At 43.4% G+C, this 27,033-nt stretch overlaps 1 protein-coding gene, 2 long non-coding RNA genes and 1 other non-coding gene across 6 annotated transcripts; all 4 read right to left on the bottom strand.

Annotated features, from left to right (window-relative positions):
- Positions 1–2,874: 2,874 nt before the first annotated feature.
- Positions 2,875–11,287, bottom strand: Ccnb1ip1 (cyclin B1 interacting protein 1). Of its 2 annotated transcripts, XM_038310537.1 has the most exons (5): positions 11,223–11,256; positions 10,686–10,751; positions 9,385–9,706; positions 6,068–6,401; positions 2,875–3,615 (listed from the first exon to the last, which is right to left on the bottom strand). In XM_038310537.1, the coding sequence occupies exons 3-5, from the start codon at positions 9,679–9,681 to the stop codon at positions 3,416–3,418; spliced, it is 831 nt and encodes a 276-aa protein (XP_038166465.1). In that variant the 5' UTR covers positions 9,682–9,706; positions 10,686–10,751; positions 11,223–11,256; the 3' UTR covers positions 2,875–3,415. The 2 variants fall into 2 exon arrangements, with proteins under 2 accessions (XP_038166465.1, XP_038166464.1); XM_038310536.1 differs by lacking the exon at positions 10,686–10,751 and having other exon boundaries at positions 11,223–11,287.
- A 3,488-nt stretch (positions 11,288–14,775) lies between these two features.
- On the bottom strand, positions 14,776–17,245 carry LOC119800041. Its single transcript, XR_005282971.1, has 3 exons — positions 17,190–17,245; positions 17,024–17,091; positions 14,776–15,350 (listed from the first exon to the last, which is right to left on the bottom strand). It is a non-coding gene; the product is annotated as an uncharacterized LOC119800041 (long non-coding RNA).
- On the bottom strand, positions 16,813–16,889 carry LOC119800572. The gene has a single exon (XR_005283062.1). It is a non-coding gene; the product is annotated as a small nucleolar RNA SNORD126 (small nucleolar RNA).
- A 2,415-nt stretch (positions 17,246–19,660) lies between the features above and the next one.
- LOC119800042 lies at positions 19,661–24,096 on the bottom strand. Of its 2 annotated transcripts, none has more exons than XR_005282972.1 (2): positions 24,017–24,096; positions 19,661–20,286 (listed from the first exon to the last, which is right to left on the bottom strand). It is a non-coding gene; the product is annotated as an uncharacterized LOC119800042 (long non-coding RNA). The 2 variants fall into 2 exon arrangements; XR_005282973.1 differs by lacking the exon at positions 24,017–24,096 and adding an exon at positions 23,674–23,909.
- Between the last annotated feature and the right edge of the window lie 2,937 nt (positions 24,097–27,033).

The raw sequence follows: 27,033 nt of genomic DNA, 5'->3' as shown, positions 1-27,033 counted from the left end.
AGATACAGTCTGACAAGAGAAACGGGTGGGCCAAGAAAACTCTTTTCACTGTATTTTCCATTTTTTATTAAAATTTTATTTAAAATGTTTGGGTCGCAGGTATCTCAAACTGGCCTGGAACTTGCTCTGTAGCCAAAAATGACCTTGAATTCCCGATCTTCCAGCCTCTACTTCCCAAGTGTTGGGACTGTAGCCATTCATTATTATAACTGACATTTATTTTAACTTTTAAGACAGGATCTACCTATATAGGCTCAGCTGGTCTGGTAGTCTATGTAGACCAGAGTCTACAAACTCATGAAAACCCCTGTCTCTGCCTTCTAAGTACTGGGATTACAGACATGCATCACCACATCCGGCTGCAATGAAAAAAAATTAATCATTTGCTAAAAGACAATCTCTGCAAAGAGGTATTAGACACTTCCAACAGTAATTGCTTCCAAAGAGGCTGAGCAGCAGAAACAAGAGATAATTTCCCTCTCCTTTTTTCCTACCTTTTAAAGAAACAAAAGCCTACTAAGGGATGGTAGAAATGGCTCAATGGTTAAGAGCACTCACTGACTGTTCTTCTAGAGGACCCTGGTTCAATTCTCAGCATTCAAATTGCCCCTCACACCTATCTGTAACTCCAGTTCTAAGGTATCTGACACCTCACATAGACATATATGCAGACAGAACACCAATGCACAGAAAATAATACATCATAAAAATAAAAAGCCTACCATGCAAATTAAACTCTTGAACAATTTTAAAGAAACAATATTCCTGAAAGTTTCTATTTTTAGTTTCAATTATACCCTACTTGTATTTCAAAATGCTTAAGATACCTATTTCCTCATACCCTTTTCCAGCAAAATTGAAAATCTCATAGGAAAAAATTCCTATTTTATACTATAATCTGTAAAATATATTTCATTAGCTATAAAATACGGATTTTTACTCTTGGTCCTGGTATTAAGTGCCCCAAGGAGGTAGGCACTGCCATCCGAGAGGCATCATCTTCATCTTTCCATAGTCTCTGTGCAGAAAGGCTGCTGGGGGAACAAGAGTGGCAAGCCCCACACTGTTCCATGCAAGTGGACAGGCTGCCATGGCTCTGTGCTGGTGTCTCATCCCTGTCCCCAGAGGCACTGTCATAGTCTCTGTTCCTGTGCCCAAGAAGCTACTGCTGATGATGGCTGACTGACAACTACTACACATCAGCCAGGGGCTGCACTGCCACCCTGGACAACTTTGCCAAGCCACCTTTGGTGTCATCTCCAAGACCCGACCTCTGGAAAAAGATTGTGTTCACCATGTCTCCTTATCAGGAATTTACTGAGCATCTCGTGAAAATCCATACCAGTTTCTGTTCAGAGGACCAAGACTCCAGCTGTGGCTATCATATAGGGCTTTTATAAAAGAAAAATAAAAGTGCATTAAATCTGGAAAAATGGATTTTTAAATTTTATTTTTAAATTATGTATATGTGTGTCTGTATCTGCACGTAGGTATATGCCCATGAGTATAGGTACCTTCAGAGAGCAGGAAAGGGGATCAGACCCCTTGGACCTGGAGTTATAAGCAGTTATGAACTGTCTAATAATGGGGACAAGGAACTGAACTACACATCTCTCAAGCTGGATATGCTTAATCTTTTTTCACTATACACCATTTTTACTTTGAGATTTAGTAAAATAAAGTTTTAAGCCAGGTGGTGGTGGAATGGTGACACACACCTTTGATACCAGCCCTCCAGAAGTAGAAGCAGGCAGATCTCTGTGAGTTTGAGAATAGACTGATGTACAGAGTGAATTCTAGGAAAGTCAAGGCTACACAAAGAAATCTAGCCTCAAACACACACACACACACACACACACACACACACACAGGTCTATTGTTCTAAGGAAGCTTGTAATCTCAGAACTTGGGAAGTAGAAGCAGGAGAATCTGTTCACAAAAACAGGCTACTCTCTACCATGAGACTGTGAAGAACCAAAGACAGTAAACTCCATTGTGTACAGCAATAGTATTTTCTACGGTGACTAAACATGAAAATTCCTCAAGCGACTTCAATGTGATTCTTACTACCTCAACAGCAATCTGACTTGGCACTTAGGATAATTCTGTAATTCATCCCAGGAAAAGTGTTGGAAATTATGTTAATTACTATATCATAACTCTTAAGGTCAGTAGCACTGGCATGGGAATGGCTTCTGAGAAATGCTGTTTCAAGTTCGCCTTCACAAATCAAACCTTCACCTAATCTGTGATCAAGTTCATAACACACTTTGAGGTCATTTATAACCATGCACCCACTCTAGCTACACTTTACATCCACCCTGTGCAGAATTAACTGACCAAAGAAATCACTGTGATCCATCTCACTGTACTCTGGATTCCAGCACAACTCCAAACACTGTGATCCATCTCACTGTACACTGGATTCCAGCGTAACTCCAAGCTCAGCAGAACTGGCAATTTTGATGCTGTTCTTACTCAGCAGAGCCAGAAAAACCATTTTCTCCCTTAGGAGATTCACATAAAAGATTAAGACAAAAGTTCCTGATTGTAGCCCTGGCTGTCCTGGAACTCGCTCTGTAGACCAGGCTGGCCTAGAATGAGTTCTAGATCCACCTGTCTCTGCCTCCCGAGCACTGGGATTAAAGGTGTGCACCACCACAGCCAGCTCCTCATTCCTTTATATTACCATATTTGCTATGCAGTTCAGCAAAGACGACCTTTGTTCAGCATTTTAGATTAGGTGATTAGAACAGTCGAGATCAAGTCTTTGAATTCTTGTGCATATGCCCACACAGAGACATACAAAATTACAAATAAATATAAATCTCATTAAAAAGGAAATGCATTCCCAAATAAACATGTCAACAACTGTTAAAAAGGCTAAGAACCAGCTTTATTTTAAAACAAATACCAATTAAATCAGCAAATAACTTTTATCAAGGTAAATTCTTTTTAAATAGAAACTGAATACATATGTATCAAGTTGCACGTTCATTCACTGGCATAAACACACCTCCAAAACAAGCTAATACAATGAAAACACATGACTGTGTATAATACAAGCAAATAGCAAGACACCACTTTCCAAGACCATCATTTTTACATAAGTATACTGGTAAGTAGAGAAAATCAATGCACACACTTAACATATGCATACTAGAATCCAAAGCACCCTGTAAGTACAACACTGGCACTCACAGAAGCGTAAACAAGCTTGGTCTGATAGGGATTTATGACAGTCAGGGTTGCGCCTGTGAGCAGTGATGAACTAGAGATGAGGTTCACGGAATAAATGGATGAAACCAAACTGGGAGGCACACACCCACAGCAAGCCAGTTCCCCTAAGGTGAACTCGGGAATGCCATCACTTCAGTACGCAAACAGGGACGACTGGAACGTGACCCGAGCTAGACTAGACTCTCTTGGCTTTAAAGGCCCTGCTGCAGACCTGCTGCTCTGCTTCCTGGCTCTGAGAAGCAAAACTAAAGAAGCTGTTAGTGGGTTCCGGGGCTGCGGGAGAATCCACAAAAAATGGTCTGAACTGAACATCTTCATCTCCACCACCTCGGCTTCCAGCTGGTGTGCGGTCCAAAGGAAACTTTGAGCTGTTCACTAAGGAAGAGAATTAGGGAAGAATGTAAGAATATTTCCTAATAGATCTTTAGGTACAAAATAATAGCCATTAAATAAATATTTAACACAATTTAACTCCTATGAGATGGATAAAATAATTATCTTAAACTCATCTCCATTGATAAGATAAATAAGACCTAACCCAAGAGCAAAAACTATGTCATTCAGCTCTTCCCTACCACAGAATACATGATAGCTTCTGTGAAAAGCAAACGGGTTGAATAAACATCTGGCTAATCCTACCAGACCTTGGCTTTAACAGACTTCATTGAAGAGGAAAAAGCTGATTGTATCCACCTAAAAATAAGAGAGGTACAAAAGCTAAGTACAGGCCTAGAGAGAAGCTCAGTGGTTAGGAGCAGTGCTAGTCCTGAAGCAGACCCAGGTTTGGTTCCTACCACTCACATCGTGGGTCACAACCATCCAGTTCCATGGGACCCAGCACCCTCCTCTGGCTTCCATAATCAGTACACAAGTGGTACACATACTCACACACAGGCAACACATATACATAAAAAAGAAATCTTTTTTAAAATGTACAAAAAGAATAAAGAAACACATACAAGGACAAGAAAACTATGTACAACAGCCATTTGGAATGACTAAATTATTGTGGAATAATCTTTTTGTACACTGTGAAGATGTGTCTTTGCCAAGGCACCTTCTGATTGGCTAGTCAAGAAGAGGTTAGGTGGGACTTCTGGGCAGAGAGAAAGGAAGAACAGACGAATCTAAGCTGGGGTGCGGAGTGGAGACCTAGAAGTACAAGATGTACAATATGGAAGAGAGGCAAAAGGCCAGGAGGCAAAACATAGATTAATATAACTGGGTTAATTTAAGTAGAGTTAGTGGGATAAGCCTAAGCTATATCCGAGCTTTCATAATTAATCACGAGTCTCCGTGTCATTACTGGGGAGCTAGCATACAGAGAAAGACTCACTACACAAAACTGCCGTTTATAAATAAAGAAGCCAAGCAGAAAACCTCATTTTCAGACTGATCTCACTCGAGTACTGAAACTAGTTTGTAGACCAGCTGGCTCAAACTCACAGATATCCACTTGCCTCAGCCTCCTGAGTCCTCGATCTAAAGGTGCACAACCGCAGTGCCAGGCAGGAGCTGAGTCCTGGGTCTAACAGTGCACAACCGCAGTGCCAGGCAGGAACATCCCTATTTATTTGCTCTCTGTCAGACGGGGTCCCACTCTGTAGCTTTGGCTGTCCTGGGACTCCAGATCCATCTGCCTTTGCCTCCCATGGGCTAGACTAAAGGTTTGCACCACTAGGCCTGGCCACGTGACATTTTGTTTGTGTGTTCTTATCACCTCATCCCCATTCTAGAACACCATTTTCTCTCGCTGAACCTTTTTCCTTAGCCTATAATTAACGTCAAAATCTGAGTACTCAGAAAAGTGAAGACTTCAATGTTTGTATGCCAATTTATACAATTATATTAATACTGAAGAAAAAACTACTGGGTTCTATTGCTATCAAGGTAAGAAGTGGGAATGAGTCACCCACCTATCAAAGAAGATCCTGAGTCAACCTAGATTTTAAATTGCCTACTTGAACAATAGTCGCATCCTCACTACTTAGAATCATGCCCAAGAGTCAGGCACAGGAAGTACACTCCGTAATTATGTGATGACCGAATAAGCAATTAAATGATCAAAGGGCAGAAACAACAACTGTGCAGTCTGGACCACAAAGACAGTTCAGTGAGTAAGGGCACTTGCTACCTAGCCTGACAACCTGAGTCCAATCCCCAGGACCCACTTGGTGCATGGAGATTCATGCACGTTGTCCTCTGACCTACCCATGCGTGTTGTGGCACAAATACAATGCCCCACAGACACACACACACGCGCGCACGCACACACACATACACACAAAGTAAATAAATGTAATGAAATAAAAACACATTTTGGCATGTGAGAGAAACTAAAACACGGCCTTATTGGTTAATGACAGAGCTGGTTAAAGGAATCACATGAAAACACAAAACAGCAGTGCTTAGCGCCCCCCAATGAAAAGTTATAGCTCATATTAATTATATATAAATATAAATAGCTAGCAGTGCACAACTCGAACATTTGTTTTACAGAGATTAATTAATTCTGCTCAAACTGATAATAATTTAAACTAGACATGGTAGCACACTGCTTTAATCCCAGGATTTGAGAGCCAGAGGCAGGCAGATCTATGAGTTTGAGGACAGTGATCCACACAGTGAATTCCAGAACATTCAGAGTTGTGTAGAGACCTTGTCTCGAATTAAAAAAAAAATAGATAATTTAAATGTATGCAATATAACTGAGAGCAATAGTGTGCAGAGTAAGCAAGGAATCCACAGCTCACCACGACTCACCACCCTCAAAGTGTGCAAAATCATAGTTTAAAAACTAGGTGTTGGGTATCAGATCCCTTCTTACCTAATGGAAAGCCAAAGACACCAGACTGTGTGATTGTAGCTTGTTCCTGGGAACCCTCTTGGCTAGCAATAGTGATATTTCGTAGCCTAAGGCTATCATAAAGGCCTTGGAGCTTTTGATACTGGCGATTGCGCTCCATAAGTTTTTCAGAGATATCACTAAACTTTTTCTTGTATTCTTCTAGAACTTTCTTCATGGAGGTGACCTCTCCTTTCATAGAGGTCAATTCTACATCCTTGCTCTGTATTTGCTGAGTATATATCTTTTCCATCTGCTTCAGATGGCCCTCAGCCTTGCTGAAATTATACTCTTGATAGAGACGTTCCTGGTGCACCTGTCAATAAAGGAGAAGCAGCAACCCATTACAGACTTTAAACCTCATTCGAGCTCAAGTGGGAAGGATGCTTATACAGGGATATCATTTTTACAATATTTAAAGCCAGGTTAAAAACATAATCATGCTGGGCAGTGTGGTACACATTTTAATCCCAGTACTTGGAGGCAGAGGCAGGTGGATCTCTGTGGGTTCGAGGCCAGCCTGGTCTACAGAGTGAGTCAGGACAGTCAGGACTACACAGAGAACCCTGTCTCAAAAAAACAACAAACAAAAACCCCACAATCACAACATACAGCGAAGTGATTACAGAAAATGGGCTACTCAGAAAACCATATCAAAATAAGTATGCCGTATCCGCGAGTAACATATATCCTGAAAGTTCTAAAGAAATTTAACAGAAGTTAGGTATGAAGGTTTATGCATGTAGTAGTCACAGACATAGGAACTGTGCAGGAGGATCAGTTCAAGGTAAGCCATCTCAGCTATGGTAATTTCAAGGCCATCTGGGCAACATGAGCCAAAGCCAAGGAAAAAAAATACTTGTTTACATGATACATGCACACAAATAATCCAGAGTTATAAAAATAAGACCCCCTATATCCTTGTAGGAAATATTCTTGTTTCCTAGAATTTACACATGTGTAACCCATGTTGGGCAGAACCTGTAACTAGAACATAGCAAACAAAACAGGAGGTCACTTCTCTGGTACATAAAACTGCAAAGTCTATCTTCCTTGTAGATCCCTTTCCTTGCTGACTGGAAAAAAGCAGTCATGATGGGAAAACCTAGAATGGTAGCAATTGCAAAATACTGAGGCCCCACAAGATTAAGTCAGAATGAATCAGACCTGAATACAAACTGCAAATCAACTTGTAGGCTATAACACAAGGAGATCAGGCCAGGTGGTGGTGGTGGTGCACACCTTTAATCCCAGCACTCGGGAGGCAGAGGCAGGCAGATCTCTGTGAGTTCGAGGCCAGCCTGGTCTACAAGAGCTAGTTCCAGGACAGGCTCCAAAAGCTATAGAGAAACCCTGTCTCAAAAAACTAAAACAAAATAAAATAAAATAAAATAGCACCACAAGGGAGAGCCAGACACTTTGACGCTGGCAATGACATTTACATTATCTATGTTTCTGTTGCCTGAGTGTGTGAGTGATGTGGGAGTCCCCTCTGTATGCTGTGAATACCACTGGTTAATAAAGAAGCTGCTTTGGGTCTATTGCAGCGCAGAACAGGGCAAGGTGGGAATTCCAAGCAGATAGAAGAGGAAAGAGTAGACAGAGTTAAAGAGACAAGATGCCAGAACTTTACCTGTAAGCCACAGCAATGTGGCGATACACAGTTTAATTGAAATGAATTAATTTAAGATGTAAGAGCAACCTAGGAATATGCAGTCCTTGGCCAAGCAGTGTTGCAATTAATATAGTTTCTGTGTGATTATTTCTGGTCTGGGCGGCTGAGAAAGGAACAAGCAGTCTCCGCCTACATATGTGCACCAGTCAGAAGAGCCAGAGCTATGCATGGCTGTGAGACAGCTGTGAGCTGTCCCAGGAACCAAACCCAGGTCCTCCACAAAAGCCACAAGTCCTCTTCACCAATCAGCCATTTTTCCAGCCCTACCAGCGACTTTTAGACAACACCAAAAAAGTAACTGGTAAGATGTTAATAAAATAAGTATCTATACTCCATGAAAGGCACTATTGTAAGAAAAAGACAAATTACAGACTGGGAGAACACATTTGTAAAAGATCTGAAAAAGGGCTGCTACCCAAAATAAGAAAGATCGTTTGAATGGCAATAACAACAAAACTACTATATAAATGGGCAAAGTCAGGGTGTGGTAGCTTATGCCTTTAATTCCAATGCTCAGAAGCACACTCTGTGTGCTTAAAGCCAGCCTAGCCGACATAGGTAATTCCAGACCAGCTACAGTTACATGAGACCTGTCCCAAAATTAAAACAAAAGCCTGAAGACCTCCTCAGTTCAACATCAAGACTGCATATGATGGAGAGACCCAGTCCCCACAACTTGTTATCTGACCTATGGATCCAGAGCATGCACGCACAGTAATAAATGTAAAAATAGGCAGAAAATGAACATAGGTTCCTGTCACATTTCAAGAAAATGTAAAGTGATTCCACTCTACCTCATTAAAATGGTCAAAATGATAACCTGTCATTTTGGGCAGGAATGCAAAGTAGTAGTGCAGGCACTTTGGAAAACAGTTGGCAGTTTCCTACAAAAAACAGGGTCACTGCTGAAGAAGTGCATGGCTAGCATATGCAAGACCCTGGTTTGATCGTTAGCACTACAAAAACATTCTTGCCTGGCAGTGATGGTGTACGCCTTTAATCCCAGCACTCAGGAGGCACAGGCAGGTGGATCTCTGTGAGTTCGAGCCAGCCTGGTCTACAGAGTGAGTTCCAGGACAGGCTCCAAAGCTACATGAAGAAACCCTGTCTTGAAAGACAAAAAAGAAAAAAAGAAAAAAAAATCTCAAGCTAGAGTTGAACAAATGTGTAGGTAACTGCTACACAGTATAGACAATAAAACCAAAGTATGAGTACAGGCAGTTTACTCGCAAAATATAAAAACAAAAATATCTACTTAGCACATAATAAATACTTGCAATAAAAATTAAGTGAGAATATTTTTTAAATTAAGTTTTCTGTACATTCATGTGTTTATAAGAAATATAAATATAACAGTGAAGGGATATTTTAAGGAAATCCCTCAGAAGGGAGTAGGGATTTAGCACTTACCTTTTAAGTACAAAACCTTAGATTCGGCACCACCCCACACCAAGAGAAAAAAGGATCATACATAGGCCTCAGATTATACTTCAGTGTACATGTGTGCTTGTGCACATGGAGACTGATGTCTGCCATCAGGCATCTTCCCCTCACTTGAGAGCCCCACTCTCTGCCTACACAGCACTTTACCCACGGAGACGTCTCCCAGCCCCTAAGCTCTAACCTGGTATGTCCAGAAGGCCAATGCTCGGGAGCTGATGTCCAGCACAACCTCTGGTCGAAGTCCCGCCAGCACCATCGCTTTATACTCCTCTGACGGACTGAGTTCTGTGCGGACAATGTCTAGCTTTCCAGAAAGGGTGCTGTTGCAGGCAGGGCAGAGAGCTGGTGAACGACTGAACTCACCGCTGCCATGCTCGTCACAGAAGATGTGAGAGCAGGCAGTAACCCAAGCATAGCCAGAGAGCTTGAGACGACATTTTCGATAATTGCAAAGCAACATGTCTTCGTACAAAGACATGGTAATAGTCTCCAGAAGAAGAATCCTAACAAGGAATAAATGAAAAAAGTCAAATTGTAATGAATATGAAATTTTTTATATGTACTTTTATTTTGACCAAAAACGACATTTTTTTATTTATTAAAATGATATTAGCTGGGCGGTTGTGGCACACGCCTTTAATCCTAGCACTTGGGAGGCAGAAGCAGGTGGATCTCTGTGAGTTCCAGGCCAGCCTGGTCTACAGAGCGAGTTCCAGGATAGCCAGGGCTACACTGAGAAATCCTGTCTCGGAAAAAAAAAATTATACTGATCTCAATATTGTGCTCTTTCCTTATACAAAGGCTGAGAATTCAGTTATACACAGATAATTCCAACTCTTACCAACGCCAAGACTACGATGAACATGGCAAATGCTTAGAAACATCACAAAGAAATAAAAACGAGATTGCCCGGTGTGTCATTTCCAACACCAGAACAGAAGCACTTCCCAGGACAGTCAGAGCTGGCACTTCATGCTTGGCAAATACGAGGCTGCACATGACTGGAGTTAAAAACTTTAACTTAGGTTTTTTTGTACATCTTGATTTCTCACATTCCTTAACTGAACTGTCTAGATTTTAAGAGTAGCTGCCTGATAAAATTATATAAAAACTAAGCTAATTCATGTACGATGAAGCCTGAAAATCTACATTAAAACGTTTGCTTAATAAAATAAAAAAACAAAGAAGTTTGTTGATTTTATTAGCAGTTAAATAATATATCTATCAATATTGCTATAGTTTAACACATTTGCAAGTAATTCTTACTTTTCAGTATAGGGAGTAATTGCAGTAGTAAGTCGTGTATAGCATAATAGAGATGATGTTTCCTTAGCAGTGATAGCCACACCTGTAATTCCAGTGCTCAGGAGGCTGAAGTAGCACGTACATTGTTCGAGGCCAGCCTGGGCTACAAGCAAGCTCCTGATTCAAAAGCAAAACATATTTCCCATGCTGGGATGTCTCGCCCAGCCTTGGCCCTACCTCAGCTGGATGTGCCAGGCTTTGTTGCCGCCCAGGGGAGGCTTGTCCCTCTCTGAACCGAGGAGCCTGATGGGGGGAAGGGGAAGGGGAAACTGTGGTTGGTATGCAAAATAAATTTTAAGGTTCGAGACCAGCCTGGTCTACAAGAGCTAGTTCCAGGACAGGCTCCAAAGCCACAGAGAAACCCTGTCTCGAAAAACAAAACAAAACAAAACAAAACAAAAAAAATTTAATTTAAAAAAATCTCCCCGAAAACGAAACACCAAACCAAAACAAACAATCCTACGTCGCCTAAAATCCGGGTAACGTCTGTCACCTCTGTCACGTCTGCCTGTGTGCCCGGCCAGGCGGCCCAAGGTTGTCCTCAGGTCCTCGGGTCCTCCCTCGGGTGGGGAGGCCGGCTTCGGAGGGACAGACTCCCGAGCTCCCGGACACCCGGCTCTTCCTTCGGCGCCGTCCACCAGAGGAAGGCGCCGTCCTTCGTTCAGAGAAGACCCACACTGCTCTCGGTTCCCACAGAGAAACGACGGACAATACCTGCTGCACACGAACTAAAGGGCCGGCCTTCCACCGTGAGACACGCGGGATGACGAGGACACGCTGTCAGGGCGCATGCGTGGCGACCGCAGGGCCTGCTGGGTAGCACGAGGGTGCTGCTGGGAGGCACGAGGCAGGCACGAGGGAGCTGCTGGGAGGCACGAGGCAGGGTGCTGGGTGGCATGAGGCAGGCACAGGGCGGGGTGCTGGGTGGCACCTGCAGCTCGTTGCTGAGGTAACCAGCCAGATGCTTAACCTCCCATTTCTACACGTGATGTAACTACTTTGAGTCTGCATTACAAATAATCACACAAATCCTTAATCCCAGCCCTCGGGAGGTAGAAGCAGGCGGATCTCTGAGTTCAAGGCCAACCTGGTCTATTGCGTGAGGAAAAAACCTGTCTTAAAAAGCCAAAAAATAATGATAATGATAATAAATAAATAAAAGCAACAGGATCAAGCAGGAACAAGTGTCATTTTTTTCTATGTATGTATGTATGTATTAAGGTAAGATCTTTATCCAGGCCTGGCGCTGCATTTCTCCAATCCCAGCATTGCAGAGGAACACTGATCATTGAGTTCCGGGCCTAGACCACACACTGAGGCCCCTTCTCAAGTTACTCTTATTTTATTAATATCTGTGCCACATGTGCGCGTGTAGTGAGAAGAGTGTGCTGGATGCCCCAGAGCTGGAGTAGCAGACCTGTGGATGCCGAGAATGGCCTGCTACTCTAGCCACCAGTAACTGCTGAGGCGGCCCTCCAGCCCCAGGATTCATAACCAGGAGATGTCTGTAGTATTCAAATAGTTAAGCAGGTTATTTTGTTTGTTTTCAAGATTTATGTAATTTATGTACGCATCTGCATGTGCATCTGCACACCAGAAGAGGATACAGAAGCCGATGGAATTGGTTACGAGCCACCACGAGATGCTGGGAACTGAACTCAGGACCTCTGGAAGAGGGGCCATCAGTGCTTTTAACTGCGGAGACATCTCTCCAGCTCCTAAATACTGCTGTCACTTTGCCCTTCGGAGGTTACCTGGGTGGTTTTTGTCTGTCAATACTTTTTTCTAACTGAAAGTTAATAAAGCTGGGAAGAGGGCTAGAAGGTAGTTAGGATGCAAACCACACCTTTTTCTCGCAGCCACTTTCTCAGAAGAGAAGACCCTATTGAACTAATTATATCTACACAATGGACTCCAACCAGTGGATTTTCCCAGTAGTAAAGCTCTGTCTCTGTTTTTGAGATGGCTTCGTGCTTCCTACACTGACCGTGAACTCTCTGTATAGCAGGTGATCTTGAACTTCTGACCTTTTACTAAGTGCTGGTATCGGGAGTGTGTTGTGTGTTGTTTTTGTTCTTTTAGCTTTTTGAGGGACCTGTCACCCAGCTCCCAAATAAACCACACAGAGGCTTATTCTAAGTTATGAATGCCCGGCCTTAGCTTGGCTTGTTTCTGGCCAGCTTTTCTTATGTTAACACATCTACCTTTTTTTGCTGAGCTTTTATGTTTCTTTATTTCTGTATACCTTTCTTTACTTCTTTCTCCATGGCTTGTCATACTCCCTGACTGGCCCCTGAAGTCCTCCTCTCCTTCTTCTGTTGTTCTTCTTTCCTCCCAAGATTTCTCCTGTTATTTATCCTCTCTGCCTGCCAGCCCTGCTTATCCTTGCTCCTGCCTTGTTATTGGCCGTTCAGTTATTAGACCATGAGGTGTTTTAGACAGGCACAGTAATCAACACAGCTTCAGAGTTAAACAAATGAAGCATAGACAAAAGCGACACCTGAAAATAACATTCCCCAATAGGAGTGTGTGCTGGAGATACAGAACCTGGTTTTTATACGTTAGGAAAATAACTAGGCTACAGCCATTAAACCTTATCCCTTCAATTAAAGAAATAGCTCTAGCAATTGTTCCCCCTAGCAACTTAACCCTACTGGGACAAATTAATCAGATGAAACTGGAGAAGTAAGGAAACTTGTGGGAATAAAAGGTGAGAAGGTAGCAGCCTCAAACTACAGTGGGCTTCACTCAACAAGACGTGGCATCTCTAGTTCCAGAGCCACTAAGCGACCAGGATGCAGATTAAATACTTCAAGATAGGGCTGCTGGAGGGAAGGACAGAGACTGGACAAGTGGCGCTGTTTCTCTTAAACAAGCTGGTTTTGAAATTGAGGGCCTGTAATCTTATTTACTCACTGAGTATCTGGGGTTGAGGTCAGCTTTACTACTGTACTGGAAACTTCCTGCTTCCTGGAATTCAGTTTAGGGCCTTAGCTTGGGGACAGGGTTCCTTTAAAAAGGGTCACTGGTAAACCATACACTACCTGCCATGTTTAAGATAACTGAGCCTTTCGAGTGTCTGCTTTTTAACTGTTCCAAGCACAGAGATACAGTACAATCTCACTTTAACACCCAAGTTTTGTTAACTTACTTCTGAGTCACTCTTACCAAACCTTTCTTAGACATGTATCCAGTAATACATGTATTCCCTTTACTTCTCTAACAGGCGTGTACTAAAGCACACAGCCTTATTTATTCTTAATAGACGTTGGTCCTAGGCTTTTATAATTAAAAACACTACTGACCTAAGCCTCTGTGTATGTCTCCTTGACTGGACATGTAAAAAATTACTATAGAATATGAAGGAGCTGAGTTAACATAAAATTCAAGTAAACTATATGCTGACCCATGAATCCGCTGACAAATGAGAGCTCACTCAGCATGTAGAGCTATGATATGCAAGTGATTCTGTGGCACTGTTGTGCCAAGCCAGCTTTCATCTGTGAGTATGCTCTACCTTCACACTCAAGAGTTTAGCCTGCTTTGAAACATTTATCAACTGGGCCAGATGGTGGCAGCACATCTCTTTAATCCCAGCACTCAGGAGGCAGAGGCAAGCAGATCTGAGTTGTAGGCCAGCCTGGTCTACAGAGCAAGGACTACATAGAAAACCCATCTCTGAAAGAAGGAAGGAAAGAGAATTGGACAAAGAAAAAGTTCAGTGTTTAAGAGCACTAGATTGCTGCTCTTGCAGGACCTGGGCTCGATTTCCAGCGTTCAGGTGGTCACTACTGCCTGTTAACTCCAGCTCAGTTACCCTGACACCCTCTCTCCTGGCCTCCACCAGGAATGTAACTGGTTACCAGACATACATCCAAGCAACACACACAAATTAAATTTTAAAAAAAAAGAAATTTATTTGGAAAACAAATCATTTAAATCCCAGGATCAATCACTACAGTCCTGTGGAATAAGCACCAATGTAGACAGCTAGCCCATCCTCATGAAGCCCCGAGAAGACAAGCCAGTTTTATAGACAGACTTAGGTTCTCAGCAGTGGGGAACAAAGCTCACCTGCAGCCATATTATGAAGCATTTAGAAGGGATCAAGCACATGGAACTCAAATTACCATACAAAATGATGATAATCCTGTGAGTTCGAGACCAGCCTGGTCTACAAGAGCTAGCTCCAGGACAGGCTCTAAAGCTGCAGAGAAACCCTGTCTCGAAAAACCAAAAAAAAAAAAAAAAAAAAATGATGATAATCAAGTTACTGCCAAACTAAGACTAATCCACTAAGAAAATATTACTTCATTCCATAATGAATTTTTAGAATTAAATTAGGCTTTGGGAGCCAATAGTAGTGGCAATCCTGAGTAGGACACCCGGCAGAACAGAATTTATTTTAACTGTGTGTATGGGGTCTTTTGCCTCCTCAGTTTGTTTAGGAAAGCACAGGCCCCCATGTATAAAAGAAACATGGAATATCAAGTTGCAGTAAGACTAAGCATCTCCCCCTGTATTAAGAGTCAGAGACAGACAGGCCCTGCTCCCACCCACAAGAGGACCAAGCTATACAACTGTCCCATGTATACAGAGGGCCTAACTCAATCCCATGCAGGTTTTCTGGTTGTCAGTTCAGACTCTGTGAGCTCCTATGAGCCAGCTTAGTCAATTCTGTGGCTTTTCCTGACATCCTTGACCCCTCTGGCTCCTACAATCCTTTTCTTCAGCAGGATTTCCCACGCTCAGTCTAATGTATGTCTGTGGGTCTGTCTCTGCATCTGTTTCCGTCAGTTGCTGGAGGAAGCCTCTCTGACGACAGCTGGGTTAGGCACCAATCTGTAAGTATAGCAGAATATCATTAGGCATTGTTACATTGATTTTTTTTTCTCCAGTTGTGTTTGGCTCTATCCTAGGTTTCTGGGCCATTCAGGCAGCGGTGGGGTAGGCTCTCAGGACTCTCAGGCTGAGCCAGTCACTGGTTGGCAGGACAGACTGTAGGTCAAAGGTTGATGTCCCAGTCCCTCCACCAGGTCAGAGGTGGCCAGTTCAGGCTACAGCTGGAGATTCCTAAGAGTGCCCCCTTGCAATGGACTTCTACCTGATCCTGACATGACCCCCATCCCTTTCCAGTCAGCTTTTTTTAGTCCTCTCCTTCCTCTCTCTACAGCCCTATCTGAACCCCCACATTCCCATTCCACCTCACCGCCAGTCCATCCTCAGTGAGATCTAGGTGTCCTCTTTGAGCCCCCCCCTTGTTACTTAGCCTCTCTGGGTCTGTAGACTGTAGCCTGGTTATCCTGTACTTTACAGCTAATACCTACTTGTCGTATACCATTACCATCTCAGATATAACACCAGGAAACGTGCTGTTAGGTGACAGAGCACACGCTTAAACCAGTCCAGCTAGACACCTGCTGTGCACCAGAGAACCACTGACTCTTCTACCTCGGGATCTTTTGACTTTGACTGTTTAAAAACTAAAATTCAAGCAGCTGACCACAAATTACAAAGCAGTGTTTTTAGACTTTGTGTATGTCAAAAATCTGTCTCGGGCTGGAGAGGTGGCTCAGAGGTTGAGAGTGCTGGCTGCTCTTTCAGAGTTCATGAATTCAATTCCCAACATCCACATCGTGGCTCACAACCATTTATAATGAGATCGGGTGCCCTCTTCTGGCCTGCAGGCATAATACATGAAGGCAGAACACTGTACATAATAAATAAATCTTTAAGAAATAAATCTCGGTAGACATCCATCATTTGTTGTACACCCATGACTTACAGCATGAAGGAGACCAGATTAGAGTTCTCTCTGAACTTCTTGAATCCTGCCCTTAGTTTCTGGGGGGATAAAAAAGCAGGGGGCGGGGAGAAATACTATTCATAAGTTGTATGTTCTTCTGAATGACGGGGAGACTAGAGAGCTACACGATGTCTCTGAGGAGTGCGGCTGCACCACACGGTGGCTCACAGTTGTCTGTCAACTTGTTACAGGGGATCCAATGCCCCTTTCTGGCCTGTGGGCACTGTCCATGGCACACAGGCATACAGGAAGGCAAAGCACCAGTAAACACAGAATAAAAAATTTGAAACGAAACTGTCAAACTCATTAGCTAACAGAATCACACCAGCTCGCAGTGCTTTTTCTGTAGTGATTCAGGTAGGATCAACTAAATTTATCTCACATGATTACAAAGATCAAAACACAAAATGTTGATAGTAGTAAATTCTTTAAATTATGAATTTCCTGGGAGGGAAGGGCTGAAGCCAAGTAAGAAATCGGCAGCTGAATTCATTTACATGTTTGCTCAGCACATGTGTCTAATCAGTGTGATCAGCTGAAACACGGACTTGACATGTACTTCATCACGGCAAACTGAATGACTGAGGGAGGGCAAACTGTTTATGCCGCTCAAGCCAGGAAATCCTCAAAGGCCTTTTCAACTAAACTTCAGCCTCTAATAACATTGCATCCCTTATCTTTCATGGTAAATAATTATTATAATATTTACCTGTTATTAAATGAATCTAGCTTTAATCTTGGAATCCATGCTGAAATCAGAGCTACTCAGCATCATCCCTGGAAAATAAAAATACACAAAGGTTACACATTACACTTATATAAAGCATACCAACACACTCCATGTGCCAAGTCGCGAGGACTGAGTAAGCACTCACCTTTACCTGACTCACTGTTCAGTGCTTCGGAAGGCCACCTGCGGCACACACCTGCCGTCATAGCAAGTGGTCAGTTAGCTTAGGCTACAAGAATCTGCAAAATAACGCCGGGCGGTGGTGGCGCACGCCTTTAATCCCAGCACTCGGGAGGCAGAGGCAGGCGGATCTCTGTGAGTTCGAGACCAGCCTGGTCTACAAGAGCTAGCTCCAGGACAGGCTCTACAAACTGCAGGGAAACCCTGTCTCGAAAAACAAAAAAACAAAAAAAAAAAAAAAAAAAAGAATCTGCAAAATATAAATTTTTCAATAAAACCCTAAGCCAACATCAAATTGGGGGAGGACGTCCACACAAAGTCAGGATTTTGAGAATTAAGATGGGGTTAGAGAGATGCTGTTAGAGCACTTGCTGGCCTTCCGAGAGCCATGAGCTCTGCTCCCAATGCTCGCTCCCGTCAGGCAGCCCACAGAAGTCTCACCAGCTCCATGGGTCCAGCACTCTCTTCTGGCAGCACACTCATAGGATGGCAGGGTAAGGAGGCTCTAACTTCCTTAACTTCCTCTGCCGTAAGAGCTTTCTTGTAATGGAAATAAAGTTTATTACCACAAATAACTTCCAACCTTCCTATCCTTCACCTAATTATAAACTAGAATTTTCTACATTGTTAGCAATTAACATTAAAATCATTGTTAGATAGTGGCAGGTACCAAAAGTGCTAGGGTGCAGAGCAAGAAAAAGGGAAAAACTCGCTAGGTGTGGGTCAGCATTCTGAGGCTGAGGGAGGTTTCTGGATTCCAGATCAGTCTACCCAAACAAAAAGATCCTTTATCAAGTAAGGCTTCTGAAGATGTATCTTAGGTAGGTATTAAAATTGAGGGAGCTGGAGAAATGGTTCAGAGGTTAAGTTAAGAACACGGGCTGCTCTTCCAGAGGTCCTGAGTTCAATTCCCAGCAACTACAACCACATGGTGGCTCACAGCCATCTACAATGAGATCTGGTGTCCTCTTCTGGCCTGCATGCATACATGGAGGCAGAACACTGTGTACATAATAAATAAATAAATAAATAAATAAATAAATAAATTTTTTAATATTTATTTATTATGTATACAATATTCTGTCTGTGTGTATGCCTGCTGGCCAGAAGAGGGCACCAGACCTCATTACAGATGGTTGTGAGCCACCATGTGGTTGCTGGGAATTGAACTCAGGACCTTTGGAAGCACAGGCAATGCTCTTAACCTCTGAGCCATCTCTCCAGCCCCAAATAAAATACTTTTTAAAAATTGCATGTGCAGGAGCTGGAGATGGCTCAGAAGTTAGAGCACTGGATTCAATTCCCAGCACCCACTTGGCAGCTCACTCCTGCTTGTAATTCCAGGGATCTGACACCTTCACACCAACGCACATAAAAATAAAGTTATTTAAAAAAGAAAATTGCATGTGTAACTAAGCATTCACACACTGCAAGACCACTTAATTAAAATTAAGTTTCTGCTCAGGGCTGTAATCCCAACACTTTACTTGGGAGGCAGAGGCAGGAGAATAAAGTTCCAGGCCAGCCTATCTCAAAACTGCTCAGCCAAGCTAGTAACAGTTGATTGTTCAGTAATTCTGTATTGCAGTCCTGAACAACACAATATGGAACATTTACATCACTGCAGAAAACTCCAGTGGAAATCAGGACCCGAGGGTTCATCTAAGAAGTTGATATGTTGACAGAAAAAAAGGGGTTCTTCTTTAAAACTCCTACTGTAAGTACAGCCAAATGTGGTGACACACACCTGTGATCCCAACATACAGGGGGGTGGGGCGGGAATACAAACCCAACCTGGCTATATAATCTGAAAAAAAATTCCACAATCCCATCTTTACACAGAAATCTCTGCCTCCGCTAATTCCCGAAGGTATATAACAATTCCGACTGAACTCTATGCTGTCCACTTTCCCCATGAAATAGCTTTACCCTGTGAAAATGGCACACTGGTTCTGTGTGCGAGGAACGCAAGTGGTTAAGGACCTCAGGGACATACGTGTCCCTCCCATCACATAAAAATGAGATACGTGAATTCAGGAAGACACAGCACAAGTTTCTACAGTTTGAACAATGCCTATTGCCTCCAAACTCTTTTAAATACATTTAAATGCTTCTCACACTGTTTGAAAGGAACAATCACTATCTCATAAAACCCAAATTCCAAGGTCTTTCCTGGTGTTAAATACTGCCTTCCACAGTATATTGTTTCTCTCATGTATGCGTGTGCACACACGCCAAAACACATTATCTCCTAAGAATTTTATAAATATGCCGTGACCATAGACTGTTGGGTGTCATGGAACATGCCTTAATCCCAGCACTCAGGAGGCAGAGGCAGGCAAGTCTGAGTTTTAGGCCAGCCTGGTCTACGTGCTAATGAAAGAGTATCATATTGTCTTAGTTAGGGTTTCTATTGCTGTGACAAAATACCATGACTAAAAACCAAGTTAGAAAGTTTATTTGGTCTACGCTGGAGGAAGTCAGACCAGAACTCAAGCAGGGCCAGAACCTGAAGCAGAAGCCACGGAGGGGTGCTGTTTACTGGCTTGCTCAGCCTGCTTTGGGAACCCGGAACCACAGTCCAGAGATGGCAACACCCACATTAGGCTGGGCCCTCCTCCGCCCCACAGCTGGAACTCATGGAGGCATTTCTTCACCTGGAGCCCTTCCTCCGATGATTCTAGCTTGTGTCAAGTTGACACACAAAACCAGCCAGTACAGGTATGAGCCTAATACCAGCCTGAGGTCAGCAAGTTTAAAACAAGCTTGGATAATCTAGATTCTGTTTCAAACAACTGTTTACAGAGCTAGAAAGAATTGCAGCTCAGTCAGTACCCAGTGCCATGGGAAGGGGACAGGGGAGTAGCACAAATGTGCAATTCAGAAAATCTGGGTCAAAGGAGCACCTGCCTTCATAATCCCATCAGCCTTGAAACTTTCCTCTGGAGGACGTCCAAATCTAAGGCCACTTTCTAGATAGTCTGGTGCGTCCACAGGACATCTGAGCCGGCACACGGAGTGCTCCAGCCCCAACTCTTTCCTGGAGGCTTTTCATCTTCAACCTGAAACCAGAGGACAGAAGAAAGTAAACACCGAGTTCTAGTTCCTACCCACTGCCAGCCGCTGGGCAGGCACAAGAAAACTTGCTTTACCAGGGACAGAATACACAGGAGCACATATGACCAGCTAGGCAGCCCATTGCTGGAACTCCCCCTGCTAACTTGCTATTTCCCCTTCTAACACAGTTTCCCACCTTAGGGTTTACAATCTACTTTCTATAGATTACAACATTTTCCAAGTACTTTTTAAAAATATGCAAAGTTTAGAGAAAGCAAGGTAAGCTTGATGGTTAAGGAAACAAACTGTCACTCTTTCCCTGGCTTTATTAAGGTCTAATCGACAAGCAAACAGCATAGTTGAATGGCCAAGTGTTTTGATCAGAGGCAACCGTCACCGCTCACCTACTGTGGAGGAAGATGTGGTGAGCAACTTAATGTCCAGACATGCTGAACTTCCCCCACTGTGTCTAGGTTCAACAGTTTAGGCTCTACACACAAGTAAGATCAAGAACCGTCCTTCAGTGTGTGGTTCATTTTCCCTTAGAAAACATCCCCCTGGTTCTGTTTCGAGGCTGAGTAGTATTCCAATGTATGTACCACCTTAAGCTGCAAATTAAAACAGTATTTTAGCCATTGCTAATGAGGCTTCAATGAACGTGGAGATAGTTTTTCTATGTTTGTACGTTCCATAATATAATATTTTTGTTGTGTTTTTTTCTTTTAATAATGGTTTCAAGGAGCCCATACTAGCCTTAAACTCACCGGGGAGCCAATAGTGATCTTAAACTTTTCATAGAATTTTTTTGTTTGTTTTTAAGACAAGTCTAGCTTTTCTTAGGCCATGTTGGCCTTAGAGACCAGAAAGGGCTGTGGTCAGGAGTGTAACCGCTCAAGACAAATCTTGAGAGAATCAGACACTGTGCCATTGTGGAGACAAACCCTAGACAGGCAAGCATTCTAGAAGCTGACTTATGTACCCCCCGCCCAGACAAGGGGTTTTGAAGGCAGACAGACTACATTTTAATCAAGCTATCAAGACAAAGACGCCTCTAAGCATTTCTTTAAAGATTAATGAGGTGATACATACTTTACACTGCAACTGCCGTGGAGATAAATGATGTGGCTCTGTCACTCGTAAAGATCAACACACTAATAACAGATATTCTCCACGAAAAAAAGCCATTGTTCACAAGAACTCTGAAGTCAGAAAGACCCTCTTGTCTTTTAGGATTAAGGGAGCTTAATTTGCACCTCCATTTCTGCTATCCCTGACTTAACACAAACACATTCCTCCATGCTGGGATGACAGGCACATGCAGCCACGTCTGGCTTTTGTGGATTTAAATTTAGGCTTGATCCTTTTACCCACTAAACCTGCCTTCTAATCCCCAATGTCCTCGCTCTGAGATAGGGTCTCACCATTTAAGCCCTGGCTATCCTAGAAAAATGCCCAAAGTCGTCTTCCTTATGTGGTTAGTCTACTTTTCCTACCCTAGTCCTAAAATATGACTAACCAGAATTAGCAATTCTCCAGTAACTACGAAAGCATGCCCTTTCTGCCCCTATGACCATGCAAGAAGCACATGGTTATTCTGAGTCCCTTCCCAACATTAATGTGCTCACAAAATAACCTATCACCACCCCACCTGAACTCAGGGTAAGTAAGGATTGTCAGCATGGTCTTTACCTATGGCATAAAACTCATTACTGCTAGCCAGGGCTGGCTCCAAGGCAGCACCATGCACAAAGTAAATAGAAATAGGAAGCACTATAATATCTACATCTATGATATCATAGAAATCTTTTAATACTTATTTGTCTATGGTTTGTCTGCATGCATGTATGTGCACCATGTGTGTTCCTGGTCTCCAGATCCCCTGGAACTGGGTCACTGATAGTTGATACACTGTATAAAGGCTGGGAATTGAATGCAGGCCCTCTTTCCCCACGTGCTCCTTACTGTTGAGCCGACTCACCAGACTTCAGATATCTAGAACCCTCTCAAACAGAATAGACCAAAGTCCAACTCACCAACTGACTTAGTTACTCATTTGGGGGGAAATAGTAAGACCATAAGCTATTTAAATAACTACCAGTAAGAACCAGTAAGTTATGGCACAGACACATGTGAAAAGCATGCGGATACTCTTTATGAATATGGAGCAAAGCGCGGGGCATAGTTCTGTACAGAAAGGAGAAGTGGGTATGAGCACACACACTATGTGTGCACACAACATCCATAGCTACACAAGCCCTGGGAAGACGTAAAAGCTTTCACTGTGCTCAACCTATTCAGTCCCCAGCATTCACGTGGCTGGTGTCTCAAAACTGTCAGTAACTACAGTTCCAGGGAATTCAAGTCCTCTCCTGGACTTGCAGGAAGCGGGCACACATACACACACGCATTATGTGTGTAGTTATGGACTTAAAGACAAATGAGGCCAAGTATAAGGACATCGGAGTCACCAATGCCGATTAGTACATTAGTTGGGCTAGGATCTCTCTTTCTCACCTTTCCTGCCTATAGCAGCAACCCATGGACCAGGTGTGATGCCCCAGGCCTTGGATTCCAGCGCTCAAGACAGTTATAGAGGATGGAGAGTTGAGGCCACCCTGGTCCACATAGAAAGTTCCAGGACAGCAAGAGCTACCTACATGAGACTCGGTCTCAAAAACTTAATACAGTTCAGCAAGGATGCAGAGATGGATCAGCAGTTTTGAATGCTTACCACTCTTGCAGAGGACCTGAGTTCAATTCCCAGCACCCATGTTGGGCAGCTCACTGCTGTAGGTAACACAGTTCCAGGGATCTGAAAGCCTCTTCTGGCTCAGAGAATACCTGCATACTGTCTGCATAAACCACGCACGTACATACATAATTAAAAATAAACCCGTAAAAAAAAATAACCAAGTTTACATTCTGACTAGCATTAAAAAAAAAAAAAGAAAAAGAAAAGCGAGCCTAGTGAGATCACACAGAAGGTCATGAGAAAAAGTAGCCACAATATGTATTGTAAAGTTGCATCTTACTTTACAAGGTAGTTACCAGTTACTGTACACCAACAAGGGGCTGGACTTTATATTTTTGTTCGCTCTTCGAAAAGGATCCCCAGAATGGCTCAGATATTCTCCGACGTAACCGGAGCTGTATCACCAGAACGGACCGTGGCGCTGCAATTTCAATTTGCGCTAAACTGGTCCTTCTCAATGTGTCTTATGTCTTATCCTCATAGGGCTAATTAAATCACTTGTCCTCGGAGTTTGCTATCTAGTCTCATACATGCTCTGAGCAAATTCTACAGCAAACACTTCAAAAAGTTTTCTCAAACCGGCCAAGGTCGTGGCCCCCAGAGACAATCACCAGAAAACTAAAACACGGACTCAACTCACCCTCCCAGGATCGCCCGAACAGATAAGCAAAGAGCGCTGGGGTAATAACGGTGCCTAGCGAGCAAAACGAAGTCAGGATTTCCCGAGAATCAGGCACTCTGTGCACGCGGTAGAATCTATTTCTGGGTCACCAGGTCTCCGGACCCAAGACTGCCGAGGCCCACGTGGAGACAAGCCAGGTAGTTCACCTTGCTGCCGGCCCCTAGCCTCCCAAAACAGAAATGAATCTCCTCTGAACTCACAGACTTCAGCGCCGACCGGAAATAAAAGCCTGGCCCCTGGGTAGACCGCTCAAAGGAAAGAGAACTTGAAAACCAGAGAACCAAATTGCTTGCGCACTCACCAGCCCACCAGACAGGAGAGGTAGAGAAAGAAGAAGGCGAGGAAGCGACCTAAGTAATGGACCTCTGAGTTTGATTGGTTGAATCCCGGGAGCCGCCCCTCCTCCCTGACCTTAACGGGTGCGGCCCGGCTGCAACTCTCTTTCTAGATGAGAGCACAAAATACAAGCTATAAATACGTTAGAAGCTGCATTCAAGTTAATTTGCAAGCTAACAAACAATGATTAACATTTATTAACGGATGGTTTAATGTTTTTTTTTTTCTTTTTCTTTTTTCGAGACAGGGTTTCTCGGTAGCTTTCGAGCCTGTTCTGTAACTCGCTGGCCTTGAACTCACAGAGATCCGCTTACCTCTGCCTCCGAAGTGCAGGGATTAAAGGCGTGTGCCACCACGGCCTGGTTTAGTGTTTATTCTTTAAATTAATATTTGAATACTTGTACACATCTAAGCCTCCATTCCCTTGGGTTAAATTATTGTGAAGGCCAAGAGGGAGGATTAACTGAATCACAGGTTGCCCTTGAAGTTAGGTTTGCCCTGGATGAAAGCTGTATTTAAGTGCAGTCTAGACACGTCATTCAGACAAAGCAGCAGCCTACAGAATGGGAAAGACTCAAGACCACGCTGGTCTACAAGAGCTAGTTCCAGGACAGGCTCCAAAGCTACAGAGAAACCCTGTCTCGAACCTCGCCCCCCCCCCAAAAAAAAGATTGGGAAAAATCCTCACCAGCACATCCAATTGAGGATTAATGTCTAAAATACACTGAAAACTAAAAAAACAAAAAAAAAACAAAAAATTAAAAATGTAGGGCAGATCTAAACAAAGAATTCTTAAAATGGCTAAGAATCACGTAAACAATCTTCAACGTCCTTAGTTCTCAGGGAAATACAAATCAAAACTTTCTTGAGATTTCTTCTTACCGCAGTTGGAGTCAGCCAAAATCAATAAACAAGAGTTCATACTGGCAAGGATGTGTTGCTGGCGGGAGCACACGCTTGCACAGCCACTATGGAAATCAGTGTGTGGTTCCTCAGGAAGCTGGGAAGCATATGCGGAAAGGCCACTTCGTCCTACTACAGAGACACTTGGCCATCCATGGCCATTGCTTCTCTGTTCATACAGCCAGGAGTTAGAAACAGCCTAGATATCCATCAGCAGATGAATTGGGGAGGGGGGAGTGGTACCATACAATGGATTATTATTCATCTGTTTAAAAAAGGAAGACATTACAAACCAGCAGGTATGGTGGCGCATACCTGTAATCCCAGCACTCAGGACAAAGAGGCAGGTGGAACCTGAGTTTGAGGCCTGGTCTACAGAGTTAGTTCCAGGAAAAACCAGGACTCCACAGAGAAACTCTGGGAAGAAGAAAGAGAAAGAGGAGGAAGAGGAGAAATAATTATGAAATTCCCGAGTAAATGATGGAACTAGAAAAAAAATCATCTGGAGTGAGGTAGCCCAGACCTAAAGAGATAAATATGTAATATGTCTTCTCTTATATGTGGATATTAGCTTTTGTAGCCCAGGCTGGCCTCAAACTCAGAAATCCACCTGACTCTGCCTCCAGAGTGCTGTGGTTAAAGGCATGCACCACTACCCAGCACGGATATTAGCTTTTGAGCTTTCAATAGTCATACTACAATGCATACAACCACAGAGGTTAGCAACTCAGGGTGGGAGGATCCCTGAGAAAAGGAAAATGGAATATATATGGAGAAACAAAGACTGGAACAAGAGGATTAAAGGGGAGGGTAGAAGAGAGGTCAAGAGGGAATATAGGCAGGGGCAAGCAGCTAAGGGGCACATGGAGATCTACTATTGTAGACACTTCTTAAAGTGCATGCATGTATGAAAGAAATCAAAATGGTGTTACCAAATAACAGGGGTGAGACATCTCTCGCAACCAAGAGAAACCTCCAGTGCCAGGAATGGGTTACATGTAACCGAGTCCTTGGCCAAAGGGCTCCATGGAAACCCCCAAACAACTAAGTCTATTGCCAAGTATTGGTTGCTTTCTGCAAACAGATGGTAAGGCCCTATTGCTAAAAGTACTTAGATACGGCACTGAACATGGAGGAGTCAAGCTAGTGCCTAGCTTAAGGTGTGCAATCTACTGACTTCTTTCCGTGGAACCGGAAGGCACTCTGCACGCCCACCATTGCAGGTTAGTGGGTCCTGAAATGACAGTCCTGGGGTCTTGATCAGGCTCGCTTTCTCTGCCAGTTAAAGAATACAAAGGCAGGATAACCTGAAGTCTAACAGGCAGCATAGACATCTCAAGCACCGCAGATAGAATCAGCAACTCGGAGGGGGACTAGGAAAGTCAAAAATGCAATCTCTTCCCTAGGGCGAGGAGTGTTAAATCTGTTGAAGAGTTTTCTTCCCCTAAATTAGGGTTGGTCAGTTTGAAGAAAGCCAGAATGGTTGACTGGCTCAGAACTGCTGTGTAGCATGTCTTGACGAGGTCTTGAATGTATTAAGCCAGCCCAGCATCATGGGGCCTACTGGTGGGAAATAGAAGCCTACAGAACACTTGTTTTAAGGTACCAGGCTTTTGTGTGAAGCCAGAGGGGGTAAGGAAGAAGCTAGCCATTCTTGAAATTTTACCATATTTATTACCTAGCCATGCTCCCTCTCTTTCTGCCTAATACTGAGTCTCACTCCTAGTCTCTCACTACCAGAGGAAAGAGGTAACAAACCCAGCTACAAACCCTTCAGTTACAATAGTGATCTACATGATGTGCTGGTACAACAGTGGCACAAGAGATGTTGGCGTAACCAACCACTCTCTGGCTAATACAGCTGATACAGGGCCGCTGCACGGGGTAGACCCCTGCCTAGCATTGCTTAGACGGTCAAGAACTGAGACTAGATCTAGGACTTAGGGGAAAACCAAATACCATTGTTCTCCTAAAGGAATATAACAATAAACAACTCCTAATGACATTCTAGTATACTCATAGATCAGTGTCTTCCTCTGCCAACATCAAAGACAGGAAATAATGCAGACACGAGCACCT

This window comes from Arvicola amphibius, chromosome 13 (genome assembly GCF_903992535.2).
Source record: "Arvicola amphibius chromosome 13, mArvAmp1.2, whole genome shotgun sequence".
NCBI classification, from domain to species: domain Eukaryota; kingdom Metazoa; phylum Chordata; class Mammalia; order Rodentia; family Cricetidae; genus Arvicola; species Arvicola amphibius.
The sequence above is the reverse complement of the archived record's forward strand: the minus strand, read 5'-3'. Positions and strand labels throughout refer to the sequence as shown.

What these genes read in the sequence shown, in the direction of transcription:
- Ccnb1ip1 (XM_038310536.1), bottom strand. Translation starts at nt 9,681, where the DNA reads ATGTCTTTGTACGAAGACATGTTGCTTTGCAATTATCGAAAATGTCGT. An exon ending in TGGCCTTCTGGACATACCAG is followed by an intron (nt 6,402 to 9,384) that starts GTTAGAGCTTAG and finishes CTTTATTGACAG; the next exon opens with GTGCACCAGGAACGTCTCTA. An exon ending in TGTCTTTGGCTTTCCATTAG is followed by an intron (nt 3,616 to 6,067) that starts GTAAGAAGGGAT and finishes TCTCTTCCTTAG; the next exon opens with TGAACAGCTCAAAGTTTCCT.